Here is a 14,412-nt window from a genome sequence, read left to right as displayed (position 1 = left end):
TTAGGTGTACGTGGCTGGCGCCTTAGCCGGTTGAGCTATAGGCGCTGAGCCCAGAAGTCAAATCTTGATTGGCATTTAGCAACTGCACGATCTTAGCAAATAACTGTGTTCCTATTTCTTTTTCTTTTCTTTCTTTCTTTCTTTTTTTTTTTTTGCAGTTTTTGGCCGGAGCTGAGTTTGAACCCACCACCTCTGGCATATGGGGCCGGCGTCCTACTCCTTTGAGCCACAGGCACTGCCTTTTTTTTTTTGAGACAGAGTGTCACTATGTCGCCTCGGTAGAGTGCAGTGACGTCATAGCTCACAGCAACCTCGAACTCTTGGGCTTAAGCTCTTAAACTCTCTTGCCTCAAGCCTCCCAAGTAGCTGGGACTATTTATTTGTTGCAGTTGTCATTGTTGTTTTAGCTGGCCTGGGCCAGGTTTGAACCCACCACCCCTGGTGCACGTGGCCAGCGCCGTAACCACTGTGCTACAGGTGCCAAGCCTGTGTTCCGATTTCTTTAATTGAAAGATGGCATCCCTCACTCCCTAACTCAATTGATCTGAACACCACCCAGAATGATGCATGTGCATTGAGAACTGAAAAGGGCTATTTACATTATACTCATGGATTTTTAACAATGATGATTGCAAGATCAGCAACATAAATGCACAGTGCAAAATAAAAATGCAACGCCCCTTGTTTGAAATAATATTAAGAATTTCAAGATGGCAGCAGCACAGCATCAAATTGTGAAACATTCTAAGCACAGGTCCCTATGTGACTGCATAGGTCTCATCCCATGAAGCTGTCCCTGAGTAATCACCCCACAGACCTTTCTGTGCTCTGAATGCTCATCACATGCTTTATCATTACAACACGTGACTTTTGGCTCAGCATACTTATTCACTTTCAGCGGCATAGTCTAAGCCTTCAGGGGAGAGCCATTTCTTATATTCTTGCTACAGTCCTGTGCTAGTACATGGTATGGGGCCTCCATCAATATTCTTGATGGATTGAGGCCTCCTCCATATAATCATTACCCTTCCTGCTTTAGGAGTATTTCTCAGCAAACTGGGCTTGTCCTGAAATTCTTGTCTGAACCAGTAACTGGTTTCTACTGTGGCAAGTACCACTTCCTCCTTCAGTCAATTTACTTACCTTCTTTTATTTTCTATAACAATAATAATTTAATTTGCCTGGAGTCTTACAAAGTTTGCAGTGTACCTCCATATATACGCATTTAGTCAATCAGCCAGAATTTACTGAGCATATACTAGGTGTCCAGACTGTGCTAGACATTTTAAGGGATATAGAACAAGTACAAATGATCCCTGCCCCTCTGAGGCTTACAGTCTAGTGGCAGAAGAGGGTGGCAGAGAGGTGGGAGCAATTTTCTTCTATGTGTGTCAATCAGATAACAAATTAGTATATGAGGCTCGGCACCTGTGGCTCAAGTGGCTAAGGCGCCAGCCACATACACCTAATGCGGCAGGTTCAAATCCAGCCTGGGCCGCCAAATAACAATGACGGCTGCAACCAAAAAATAGCCGGGCGTTGTGGTGGGCGCCTGTGGTCCCAGCTACTTGGGAGGCTGAGGCAAGGAGACTCGCTTGAGCCCAGGAGTTGGAGGTTGCTGTGAGCTGTGATGCCATAGCACTCTACCCAGGGGGACAGCTTGAGGCTCTGCCTCAAACAAACAAACAAACAAACAAATTAGTACATGAGTCAGGTAATGTGGTGGCAAATACTGAGCTAGGAGTCAGAAGGCCAGGGATTCAGGTAGGTAGAGAATTCACTAGCTATATGATCTGGAGCAAGTTCTTTAGTGCTCAGGATTTAGTTTCTTCATATATAAAAGGAAAAGGATCTGAGGCTAAGCACGTTGGTTTATGCCTGTTATATTAGCACTCTGGGAGTGGATTGCCTGAGTTCACAGGTTTGAGACCAGCCTGAGCTAGAGTGAGACCCCATCACTAAAAGTAGCCGGGCATTGTGGTAGGCACCTATAGTCCCAGCTTCTTGGGAGGCTGAGGCAAAAGGATCACTTGAGCCCAAGAGTTTAAGCTTATTGTGAGCTATGATGCCACAGCAGTCTACTGAGGGCAACAAAGTAAGACTCTGTCTCAAAAGAAAAGAAAAGGAAAAGGATCCAGCCTGGGCAACATCTCTACAAAAAATAAAAGTTATGGCTGAGTGCAGTAGCTCCCACCTGTAATCTTACTACTGAGGAAGGCTAAAGCAGGAGGATCACTTGAGGCCAGGAATTTGAGACAAGCCTGAGCAAGATAGTGAGACACAATTTCTTAAAAACAAATTAGGAGGGTATGGTGGCATGTGCCTGTAGTCCCAGCTGCTGGGGAGGCTGAGGCAGGAGGATCACTTGAGCCCATGAGTTTGAGGTTGCAGTGAGCTAAAATGATGCCATTGCACTGTAGCCAAGGTGACAGAATGTGACTCTTATTTCAAAAACAAATGAGACTGAGGATGACATTATGCATAATGATCATCTGTCAGGACAGTGAGGATTAAACTAGGTAATAGGAGAGTAAAGGACCTGAAAATGGAAGTTCTTGGAAAAAAATATTTGTTGTATTATGTGGTGAAAAGCAAAGAGCAGTTTGCATTGGTATAGTCAAAAGATCCTTCATGGAAGAGATGGTTCTCGTATGGGTCTTTGAAGGATGGTGTGGGTTTGCAGAAGTGGAGGAGAAGACAGAATCTCATGAGCAAAACCTATGGGGCTGGACTGTGAACCTGAGTTGGGGCTTCCGTGGCCTCCAACTGTTGTTTATGGGTAGTCTCTTTACTCTCTTATTACTTTGTTTGGTCACCTACTCCTTTTCCCTTCCATCAAACTGGTATCTATTGAACTCTGCTGGATGCTCTGTCTAATTTTCTATCAGGATATGTGAGATATACCCCATCCCACTCAGGTATCTCCTGAAGATGCAGCAAAGCAAACCAGGGAATTACAATGTCTTGACAACACTGCTCAGGGCATGGGCTACTTCTCTTCAGTTCCAGAGCTCACTAGGCTGCCCCAACTCTTAAGGTTTCTCTGCTTATCTGTCCCTGCCCTAGCTGGAAGCCTGTGGCAGAATACATTGACCAGCAGTTTGAGCAGTATTTCCGAGATGAGAGTGGCCTGAATCGAAAGAACATCCAGGACAACAGAGTGCACTGCTGCCTATACTTCATCTCACCCTTCGGTCACGGGTATGGTCCAAGCCTGAGGTTCCTGGCACCACGGGGTGCTACTAAGGGAACAGGCCAACCGCACCAGGGGCAGGGCTGCCACTAGCAGGTGGTCACAGATTCCTGTTCCCCAGGCTCCGGCCATTGGATGTTGAATTCATGAGGGCCCTGCATCAGCGGGTCAACATCGTGCCTATCCTGGCTAAGGCAGACACACTAACACCTCCTGAAGTGGACCGCAAGAAACGCAAAGTGAGGGAAGCTGGTGGTGGGAGGGGATCAGTAGGGCTTCTAGAAAGGACGGAGTCCCCAAGACTCTGGGCCCCTCATCTGTTTGCCAGATCCGGGAGGAGATTGAGCACTTTGGAATCAAGATCTATCAGTTCCCAGACTGTGACTCTGATGAGGATGAGGACTTCAAATTACAGGACCAAGCCCTAAAGGTGGGGCCTTCTTGTGTCATCTGAGAGAAGAGGGGAGTAGGATTCTATATGAGGTTAGGCTGTTGGGTGGGAGAGGGTCCTGGCTTCCTAGAGTGACACAGAAAAGATGAAAATACAGTGGGAAGAAATAGGTGAGGATGAGGGGTGCTGACAGGTACCCCTAACTTCTTCTAGGAAAGCATCCCATTTGCAGTAATTGGCAGCAACACTGTTGTAGAGGCCAGAGGGCGGCGAGTTCGGGGTCGACTTTACCCCTGGGGCATTGTGGAAGGTAAAGCACCGAGTTTGTGATCAGGGTACCTCCTTGCCCCCAGTGGCTTTCCCCTCCCATGCTCTGGCTGACCCCTAGCCTTGCTATGCAGTGGAAAACCCAGGGCACTGCGACTTTGTGAAGCTGAGGACAATGCTGGTGCGTACCCACATGCAGGACCTAAAGGATGTGACGCGTGAGACACATTATGAGAACTACAGGGCACAGTGCATCCAGAGCATGACCCGCCTGGTGGTGAAGGAAAGGAATCGCAAGTATGACCAAAAGCCAGGACAAAGCTGGCAGGGGGCTTCCCAAGTGCAGTCTTGGGTGAGACCAAGTCCTTCCCTTGTTCTTCTACAGGCCCTGGGCTCAATCTAAGTGGGTACTGGGGTCCTTACCAATCTTCCTTTTCCCTTAGCAAACTGACTCGAGAGAGTGGTACTGACTTCCCCATCCCTGCTGTCCCACCAGGGACAGATCCAGAAACTGAGAAGCTTATCCGAGAGAAAGATGAAGAGGTGAGGGCAGTATGGGTAGCAGAGGTTGACAGCCTAGGAGGTTCACGTTTGGTCCTAAACCGTAGTATTTCTTGGTTTGGGAATTAGAAAGATGTCACCGAGGGTGACATGGCTCTGGATGCCTATCTATGTCCTAGATTGGTCATTTGGTTGTTCTGCCCAGAGTCTCCCTCACATTTCAGAGCTTCCACAGCCCTGGCTGAAGGGATTAGAAAGAACCTGGGAGCACTTCCCCAATTTTATATAATATGAGACTCTCCAAAGGGTCCTATTTTGATGCATATGCCTATTCCAGCTGCGGCGGATGCAGGAGATGCTACACAAAATCCAAAGACAGATGAAGGAGACTTGTTAACTGGCTTTTAGCACTGGATATTTAAATCTCCTCTTCTTCCTATCTGTGCCGGCCCCTCCCAGCACCAGCTCTGCTCAGGCCCCTGCAGCTACTGCCACTTCGCCTTACATCCTTGCTGACTCCCCAGAGACTCAGAGGAAATAAAGTTTAATAAATCAATTGGTGGCTTTTGGTGTCATTGTCTGTGTCTTTACCATCTCCTGGAGACCAAGATTCTAGAACCCAGTTTTGAAAAGCTAATGGAGGAGGATGTTGGTTTCTGGGTTTTAGTAGGAAGGGGAGAGTGGTGAAAAATTTCTCCTCCCAAAAGGAGTTTGGAATCCAGCCTGGTCTCTTCATCTATGCTGCCTCTATTCTCTGACCTGGGCCTCTCTCCATCTTTCCCACATATAGTAACTTCAGTTGTGTAGCAGTTTTGGATCTGTTATCTTTCACTGGGAAAGCACAAGGTTTTAACTTCATGTGACCTCCTGACTTCCTGATTCCACTGATCTGGGAAAGGGAATACGTGGAATTAAACTCTACACTCTAATAGTCGGTAGAGTACTAAACAAATGCTGAAGCCACTGTAATCACCAAACACCATAGTAAATGCTGGGAATGAATAAAAACACAATTATTGGCTCGGCACCTGTAGCACAGGTGTTACAGCGCCAGCCACATGCACAGAGGCTGGTGGGTTTGAACCTGGCCCGGGTCAGCTAAACAACTGCACCAAAAAAACAGCCGGGCCTTGTGGCGGGCGCCTGTAGTCCCAGCTACCTGGGAGGCTGAGGCAAAAGAATTGCTTAAGCCCACAAGTTTGAGGTTGCTCTGAGCTGTGACGCCACAGCATTCTACTGAGGGTGACATAGTAAGACTTTGTCTCAGAAAAATAAAAACACAGCCATTTGAAGTTCTGTATTCAATTAAATACTTAACTAAGAATCTGCTAGGTTGCAGACTTGGATCCAGACCCTGGAGTTAAAGTAGTGAACACAGGCAAGGTTTCTGTCTTCCTGGAACTTACTAACTTGTACTAAAAGTTCCAATGCTCTATAAACAAAGACTCGTGAGGACACTTTAGACCTGGGGTTTGGAATTTAAAAAGCTCAGGTCCACTCTAGATCTGAGACTCAGTTGAGAACCTGAATCAACAGTTCTCCATTTCTGTCGGGTTGGTGGTATCGCGGGGCCAAGGCGACCTCCAGCGGCCACCCTCCATCTTGTTGCTTGTTCCAGGTCCTTGGGGGAGAAAGGGAGGGGCAACGAACCGAGTCCCTGAGAGCGTCCTGTTTCCCCCTCCCTTTACAGATAAGGAGGCTTCAACTAGCTACTAGCAGTCTCAGGTCCAAGTCCCATCTCTCGGACCTGGCGGCACAGTGCAGGTCATAAAGAACCGCAGAGTCGTTCGCCGGTAGATAAAAAGAACCGGTTGGAGGAACCTATTAAGATACGGAAAAAGGCAAATCTCTGCGTCGCCAGTGGAGAAAACCCAGACCGCGATCCAGACCCAGCACTCTACCCTTCCCTGGCCTGCAAGTTTTTCTCCCATGGTGCCTTTGAGACAGGATGGATGGCCGCAGCGAAACCAGAACGTGAATGCAAAATTGAGGTGACACTGGGGATCTTTTTGAGAGCTACTCCAGGGCGGGGTCATCACAGGAAGTAGCTGTAAGTCTTGTGCCCCTACAATGCCCCGCCTCCAATTGCGCTACCAGTAGGCGACAGTCTGCCCCCACTTCCGGTCCCCTGGAGCCGTAGCCAGCAGTCCCCTGCTTACTGCTCCCATTGGCTACCGCAGGGACGCGCTGTGATTTCCCATTGGTCGCGTCTCCTCCCGGCGTTGCACCGCCTTTCTCCAGATACAGACTCGTCTTCTGGCATCCGATAGGCTAAAGATTGGGAAGGCGTCTGCCCTATTCGACCAATGAACGGTACGGAGAGTGAGGGCGGTGGCTGCGTGGTGGGAGGTAGGGCGGGACTTGGTGTGGCCATTGGCCAGGGCGGGCACAGACCAGAGAAACGATTGGCTGGGGAGAAGGGCACCGTGGTGGGGTCGGGGCTGCGCGGCTTCAGCAGCTGCGGGAGACGGAAGTGGCGAGAGCGCGGCCTTGGAGGGTCCGGCGGACGCCGCCTGGGTGAGTCACTGTGCCCCGTGCACTGCCAGCCTGGGAACCTCGACGACTGCATGTTGCCCGGCCCCCGCTCCGGCTCCCACCAGCTTTTCCGAGTCCCGCCTTCTGTCATTCGGGGCTCCGCCTCCGAGTCTTTAGGCTCCGCCCCTAGAACCTGGGCACCTGGGCTCCCCTGTCAGCCTGGCCCGCCCTCCCTGGTCTCCCCCCCACCCTGATCAGATCTCTTAGGTCTGGAAACCCTGGGCTTCCCAAGACTGGTCCTTGTCCCTCCTTTCCTCCTTTTTCCTGGGGCTGCGTGCCAGTGAGCGGTGAGGCAGCACCTCTGGCTTGCCTCTTGTGGGCTCCCCCATGAGGGAGGGTGGCTTGGGGAAGAGGGTACTGTGAACAGGGAGGCATGCAGTACCACAGATGAAGGACTCTTCTGCACTGCTCCTGAACGTAGCAGGCATGAAGGAAAGTGTCAATGAAACCTGGGCCTGGCTCCCTAAGTGGTCCTAGGAGGCTGCATCCTGAAATCTTTTACTTGGGCTCATTTGAAAGATGCTGACAACAAGGCCTAGGATGGCTGATTGTGTGGGCTCCTCCCCATAACCTCCGCCCCACTTGGTGTCAAGTACCTGTCCAGCCTTGCTGCCCTCTGATCACAGGTTGTGTTCCCCTCCCTCTTGTCCTCTGGACTCTGCCCCTAGTAAAAAGTTCAGGTGGGTGCTACTCCCAGACTCAGAGACTGACAGAGCGTTCCTGTGGATTCAGGCCCCCAAATAGGGCCAAAAATGAGCTCCAGTTAGGTAGCCTTTGTCTCTTCAGTGTTGGCAGTTCTGCTTTCATACAAAGAACAGGGTTTGGAGTGTTCTACTTCTCCTTCTGAGTCTGGGAATCTTAAGTTTTGCCGAATACTCTTGGATGACACCCATTCCTGCTTTAGAACTTCGTGGCTGACTTGATGCCCTGCAGGATCACTTGTTGCTTTCTCCCCACATAGCTCCCATTGCCTCTCTCTGGCCTGGTGACTTGTGGAGAGACTGAATTCTCTGTGATAGAGGAGAATAAGAGCCGTAGAGAAGTTCAGGGGTAGATGTGTGGCATTTTTTGATTCCATGGTGATGAAAATGGTATTCTTTACGCTTATGTTCCTCTCTCTCCTTATAGTGAGAAGCAGGCAGCCAGGACCCTCACCACGGTAGAATGGTGAGTACTCTCCCTTTCCTAGACCAATGTATATTTCTGTAATCTTTGTGCCTTTCTCAGTGAAGTTGCCTCACCTCTTGAGCTTTAGCCTACTCTGTTCAGCGCCTAAACTGGTTTATCTGCCCTGGAGATAAAATAGAGTTTCTTTTGATTGCAAAACATCAGCCAGCATACTGCACTGGGAGCCTCTAGAAGTCTTTTTTCTGCATGTGCTATACCACACCTTCCTCATACTTCCTACACACCACAGGCTCTCTTAGATCTTAATAACAGCAATCCTCTTGGGGTTTTTTTTTGGGGGGGGGTGTCTCTGGAAGAATCACTGTGTTCTGGTCTAAAAAGGCAGGGGTTCTTTATCTCAGGATCCTGTACTTATGGTGGGTCCTTTGAATATTGTAACTATTGTACCAGCAGTAACTCCACAAAAACTGTGGGGCTTTCTCCAGCTCCAAGGTGCTGCTTCTGTTAAGCCAGTGCAGGCAGCAGCTGACTGAATATCTACTGAAATGGCATTTTCAGAATGCTCAGACTATCAATAGAGGTGGTTTATAATGATCCTGTAAATTTTCCATTAACCTGTAACTGCCTTTCTTTCACCCCAAGTTCAGGGAACCCCTTAACTCTTGAAAGGTAGGAGGAGGAAGCAGTGAGCTAAGAAAGGAGTAGAGAGATTCAGGCCCTGCCTCTCTTCAGTTTCTTTCAGGTGTCCCCTATGCTTAAGGACAGGTTAAAGAATTCATTTGATCATAGGATTTCCTCCCTTTCTTCCACAGACATGTGGATCTATGGTGTGTACTGTATTGGTTAATTCCCTTCTCAGAAACCCTGCTGATCTGGGTCCCCACCAACTGGCTTGGATGTACTCCAGGCTGGGGGCCCCTCCTCACTCTGAAGGAAGGCCACAGTCCTCTCTTTATCTCTTCTGGGACACCCTGAAAAGAGCATGGGCTTCAGAGCTAGCCTTATGTAATTTCAAACGCTAGGACCACCACTTAGGTAAAATGCCTACTTTCTCTCTAAGCTGGAGTCTCACCAGTAAAACAAGAGAAGGCTTACTTCAAAGGGGGATTTCAATGGTTTTAGTGAGATGATGTTTAAAACTGCCTGGCTCATGCTAGATGCTTAATAAAAAGTCATGTTTTCTCTCATTTCTCCCCTCTCCCAAAATAAAGGAAAAGCCCTGGTTTCTGAAAGTTACCAAGCACAGGAAGTTTGGGGGTCCAGCCAGTTAATCTGGGACTCTAGGTGACATTTTGAACCTCTTACCTTTGATTCTTATTCCTTAGCTCTCCACCCAACTTCCTGCCTCCCCCACCCCTGGGTTTCAAGTTTTGTTTTTGTATAGCTTCTTTGACCCATACTTCCAGCTCTTCTCTTTCCCAGATTAAGACAGGCTTTCTCCCCTAAGAAGGAGGAGGGTTGGTCAGGGGCTTGGGAAGAAAAAACTCAGAGGATTCCTCTTTTAGGAGTGTGTAAAGACTAACCCAGCAGCAGGCTAGTATCCATTCTAAGGGTCAAAAAGGGTTTAGTGAAATCAGGGGATCAAAGGACACTGATGGGCAGGGGTACGGTAGGTGGTAGTTTCCGAGAGTCAGGAGGAAGTGAAACTGGAAAGGGCATGCGGTGGAGGTAGGTTATTTCCAGCTTGGGATGCAGAATAGGTGCTGGGGGAACCCAGAGGAAGGGAGGCATAGGGATAGTTGTGTGAGAACACTGGGTGGGGGTGGCTCACCTGGGAAGAGGGAAACGAAAAGATGTAGGCGGTCTTGCCTTCTGGTCCCATGCGGTCTGAGGGAGGTCCCGCAGCCCAGACTCCCGAAAGCCCCTAGATGTCCCGGGGGATGCCCTTCGGCGCCGCCCAGGAGCTGCGGGGAGGGAGGAGCTTGGACCTGTGGGCGGGGCCCGCAGAACCGCCCGCCTCTGCCTCCCTTCCCGCCCCTGCCTCCGCCTTCCAGCCGCGGCCTCGGGCTCTCCCCTCGCCTGGATCCCCTCCCTTCCGCGCTCGTGCCGAAGGGCGGAGCTGGGCCCGCTCCATTGTGGAGAGGAGGGTAGAGGCGCGAGGTAGCGGCGCTGAGGCCCCTCCACCAGCGCGCTCGACTCCTGGCCGCCGCGGCTGCACCTGGCGGGCCCCGCAGCCGGGATGCGGCGGGCGCCCGGTGCTGGCGGGCAGCGCAGCGGCTCCGGGGACATGTGCGCTGGCTCAGACCGCCCGCGACCATGAGCCTGACCGCCCGCGTCTCCTGCTCCATGCTTAGCTGCTTCGTAAGTGCCAATCCCACCTGCGGGGCACCAGGGGGCCCAACGATTGCTGCACCCTCAGCGGTGGGTAGGACCAGCCCTTCTTGAGATACCAAATTTCAGCCCATCCCCCTCCCCAGGTTCCTTGGCCCAGCCCTGAACGTTTGGAGGCAGGAGAGGGGGGTTAACCCTTTTCTTTCTTGGACTTGCTTCGATCTCCTGGGTGCTGGGGGTTGTCGACAGCCAGGGATGGAAATTCTGTGCCCCATCTTAGCCCCGCAGCGACTGCCCTTGACTGCAGATCCCTAGGCCCCGCCCTGCAGGGGTACATCCCTTTACCTCCGCCTCTCCATCTTGGTCCCACCCGCTGCATCCTTGCTTGGGGATGTGGGATGTGGCTAGTAGGTTGTATGGGATGTTAGGGGGCTGGTCGGGGAGCATCGGTTGTCTGTGAGCTGTCTCCCGGGCTTCAGTCCCTACTCGCTTTCACTATTCCGTCCCTCACCTGACACGCCAGTCTGTTCTCCTTCACTGTCCCCCAGACAGCCTCTCTTTTCTCCATCTTCGCTGCCTCTGCAGGGCTCCGTACCTCTGCATCATTCCTACTCCTCCCCCCTGGCTAAAGCTGCTTCCCAGCTTCCCCCATCTGTCCTCTCAGATGTCCCCCGCCCGCCCCGTGGGTGTCTGTCAGGCCTCCTCTCACTCTCCCCTGGCTGTCCTTGGATCCCCTGGTTCCTTGGAAGCGTGTGGATCCCCTCTTCTTCCCTCCCTGGTGGTTAGGAGGGAGTTACTTTTGCTCCGAGGGTATTCTTTAGGAATTCCCCTCAGAACAGCAGGTGGGGCAGGATACTTGGCAGGTAGTGGGGGCTTGTCAGCAGTGTGGGCCTAGCAGAAAGATAAGCCCAGCTCCAAAATACATCCTCCTTTTGAAGCGTCTCTGAAGGCCCTCTAGAGGCATGGGACTGAATCCCCCCACCCACTCCTCTTTGTCTCCTTCACCCATCAGATTGAAGCTTCATTGACTGCAGGTGCCAGATTTCCCTCCTTTCTCTACAACCAGCTGTCACGCCTGGTCCCCTGGCTCTTTTTCCTCAGGACAGGGCTTTCCTATCCCCATTCCTGCCTTACCCTTACATTAATCTGTCTTTTCTTTAGTTTCCTCTCCTCTTCCATTTTTAAAATTATAATTCTTCAGGAGAGTCCCTCTTTGAAGAGTGCAAATTCCCAGTTCCTCCTTGGCCCTCTCTCTTTCCTTAGGTAATAGGCTTGAGAAACCCTTCCATTGCACCCTTCCCTGTCTCCAGCCAAGTTAGGTCTCTTTACCGCTTTCTGGTGACCAGAACCTTTAGACATATATGTGGGATTTGAGACCAGCCTGGGCAATGTAACAAGACCCTATCTCTGAAAAAAGTAAAAAACAAACAAACAAAAAATTAGCCTTGCATGGTGGTGCATGTCTATAGTCCCAGCTACTCAGGAGGCCAAAGTAGGGCTACTTGAGCTCAGGAGTTTGAGGTTGCAGTGAGCTATGATTGTACCACTGCATTCCAGCCTCGGTGATAAAGTGAGACCCTGTCTCTAAAAATAAAAAGAATATGTAAGGTGCTTCTATAGATTTATTGGTGAGGGAGGGGAGCAGAATGAGCCTGGTATGCCAAGTGGAGCCTGGTGACTTAGGACTGTGGCCTTCCTGTAGGGTGAGGAGGGGCCCCCCAGCCTGGAGTACATCCAAGCCAAGGACCTGTTCCCCCCCAAGGAACTAGTGAAGGAAGAAGAGAATCTTCAGGTAAGGAGGAATTTGGGGCCCAGGGTGGGTGGTCCCTGCCCAAAACACTCCCCCCCCCCCAAAATCTTCAAGGGAATCTCATACTGGAGCTCTGCCTTCCTGCTCTCTGGTCTCTAGAGGGAGAAGGGGGTCTGTCTGCGTGTATGTTATGGAGCCTTTGGCCCCAGGGAAGGAAAGACAACTTTCCTATACAGTTGTTGCCTAGTGCTGTTGCCATAGAGAAGATTCTTCTCTCCTTTCTTGGTCCACCTTTCCCAGAGGGGATCACAGAGCAGGGGCTGTACAGGAGAATAAGGGGTTGGTTTACTTCTGGACTGAGGGTTCCTCTGCGCTTTGGCAGGTACCCTTCACTGTACTGCAGGGTGAGGGAGTGGAGTTCCTGGGCCGGGCAGCCGATGCCCTCATTGCCATCTCTAACTACCGGCTGCATATCAAATTCAAGGACTCTGTCATCAACGTGAGTTTCTGTGTTGTTTTCAAGTACCTAAGCTAGAATCCCTGTGAGTTTCAAGGTAGGACAGTTTCAGTGTACTTTCTGATCATGTCTCTAATAAAGGTATTCCTTTCTCTTTCTCCCTGGCCTTGTGTTTTCTTGCCTCATTCTCCCAGCTATAGATCTGTCTTTCTATTACTGGCTCATTGTCCCTTCCCCTCTTCTGTCTTCTCATTACTCTACTGATGGCCCTTCTAAGGGGCACAGTGGCATGGTTGGAAGAGTACAGGCTTTGGAGTCGGCAAACCTGGGTTCTTTTACTGTACTGCCACTCACCAGCTGTGTGACCTTGGTCAAGTCACTTGAGGCTTGGTTTTTTTTCTCCTTAATATGGGGTGAAAATAGCTGGTTTGCAGGGTAATTGTGATTATTAATTGGAGTCACATTTGTAAAGGACCCAGCACAGTTACCAGGCGCTTAACAGGCCCTCAGTAAATGCTGGTTTCCTTCTTGCTATTGATATATTAGTACCTGGTCTGGGATAGGGATTAGGAGTGGTGCCAAATGGGAGGGGGGTCTGAGATCAGTTTGCCTTTCCTTTGAAGGTCCCCCTCCGGATGATTGACAGTGTGGAGAGCCGTGATATGTTCCAGTTGCACATTGCCTGCAAGGACTCCAAAGTGGTGAGGTGAGAACAGTAGGGCCTCACTCAAGTCCCCTGACCCCAGTCTTGTCCAGAGCTCTCTGCTGCAGGGTCTCTCTGGTGCAAGAGAGGAAAGATACTGTGTCTTATTTTCCCCCGTTGGAGAGAAAGGTGAAAACCCTATTCTGGGTTGGGAGGTCAATTTATCAACCTATAGTATCTTGACCTGAAAAATGGGTATAATGCTTAGTTCATGGAGTCATCATAAGGATTGAATGAGATAATGCATATGAAAGCCCCTAGGATAATATCTGGCATAGGACACCTACATTATTGTTGGTTTATTTATTTATTTACTTAACATATATTTATTGGGTACTTCACCGTATCTGTGCCAGACTGTTGTAAGCAGGGAATAATAGACACAACTTTCAGCCCTCGTGGAGCTTATATTCCAGTGGAAAGAAACCAACAGTAATAATAAATATGTTAAATGATAAGTGGAAAGGAAAAACATAAGGCAGGGAGAGGGGATATGGAGTGCTATGGAGGTGAAGGTTGCAAAAAAAAGTGATCAGAGAAGCTGGACCAAAAAGGTGACATTTGAGTCAAGACCTGAAGATAGTGACCTGTAGTCACTTGGCGGAAGAGTTCTAGACAGAGGGAATAGAAAGTATCAAAGTTCTGAAGTGGATATGTATCTGTGTCTACAGATTAGAAGAATGGCAAGGTGGCTGGTGTGGCTGGAGTGTGTTGACAGGGTTAAGGGTTATAAGGCCTGAGAGCAAAGAGGAGGTGTCATATTGGCCTTTTTTTTTTTTTTTTTGAGACAGGAGAGTCAAGCTGTCCCCCTGGGTAGAGTGCTGTGGCATCACAGCTCATAGCAACCTCCAACTCCTGGGCTCAAGCAAGTCTCCTGCCTCAGCCTCCCGAGTAGCTGGGATCACAGGCGCCCACCACAACACCCGGCTATATTTTTTGGTTGCAGCCAGCATTGTTGTTTGGCAGGCCCAGGCTGGATTTGAACCCGCCACCTTGGGTGTACGTGGCTGACGCCTTAGCTACTTGAGCTACAGGCGCCGAGCCCATACTGGCTTTTAATTTTAGGGAAAGGAGTGACAGGATCTGCTTCACGTTTTAAAGAATCACTCTTGCTGCTCTGACAAGAATAGATGGATGGGAACGGGCGTAAGCACAAAGGCAGAAGCTGGAGACTAGTTGGGAAGCTATTGCAGTTGCCCAGAGGAGAGGTTGTGGT

General features: G+C 50.2%; 2 protein-coding genes across 9 annotated transcripts in view; both read left to right on the top strand.

The window, feature by feature from the left end:
• The window catches only part of SEPT4 (septin 4), a 12,979-nt gene extending 8,062 nt beyond the window's left edge, over positions 1–4,917 (top strand). For 3 of the 4 annotated variants that reach the window (XM_023516608.1, XM_012808786.1, XM_023516607.1), the window contains 7 exons: positions 3,067–3,201; positions 3,315–3,432; positions 3,522–3,623; positions 3,798–3,894; positions 3,986–4,148; positions 4,295–4,394; positions 4,690–4,916. In XM_023516608.1, the coding sequence (XP_023372376.1) occupies positions 3,067–3,201; positions 3,315–3,432; positions 3,522–3,623; positions 3,798–3,894; positions 3,986–4,148; positions 4,295–4,394; positions 4,690–4,749 (775 nt within the window). In that variant the 3' untranslated portion in view covers positions 4,750–4,916. Of the gene's footprint in view, positions 1–3,066; positions 3,202–3,314; positions 3,433–3,521; positions 3,624–3,797; positions 3,895–3,985; positions 4,149–4,294; positions 4,395–4,689 lie in introns of all 4 variants that reach the window. The other variant, XM_012808784.1, reaches the window with a different exon arrangement.
• Positions 4,918–6,761: 1,844 nt separating this feature from the next.
• MTMR4 (myotubularin related protein 4) overlaps positions 6,762–14,412 on the top strand; it is a 27,862-nt gene continuing 20,211 nt past the window's right edge. The window contains exons 1-5 of one of the 5 annotated variants that reach the window (XM_012808782.2): positions 6,762–6,869; positions 8,016–8,054; positions 11,989–12,078; positions 12,419–12,535; positions 13,117–13,199. In XM_012808782.2, the coding sequence (XP_012664236.1) occupies positions 8,052–8,054; positions 11,989–12,078; positions 12,419–12,535; positions 13,117–13,199 (293 nt within the window). In that variant the 5' untranslated portion in view covers positions 6,762–6,869; positions 8,016–8,051. Of the gene's footprint in view, positions 6,870–7,501; positions 7,514–7,544; positions 7,655–8,015; positions 8,055–11,988; positions 12,079–12,418; positions 12,536–13,116; positions 13,200–14,412 lie in introns of those variants that run through there. The other 4 variants (XM_023516597.1, XM_023516596.1, XM_023516594.1 and 1 more) reach the window with 4 other exon arrangements.

This window comes from Otolemur garnettii, unplaced genomic scaffold (genome assembly GCF_000181295.1).
Source record: "Otolemur garnettii isolate 467f Iridium unplaced genomic scaffold, OtoGar3 scaffold00094, whole genome shotgun sequence".
NCBI lineage: Eukaryota > Metazoa > Chordata > Mammalia > Primates > Galagidae > Otolemur > Otolemur garnettii.
The sequence above is the reverse complement of the archived record's forward strand: the minus strand, read 5'-3'. Positions and strand labels throughout refer to the sequence as shown.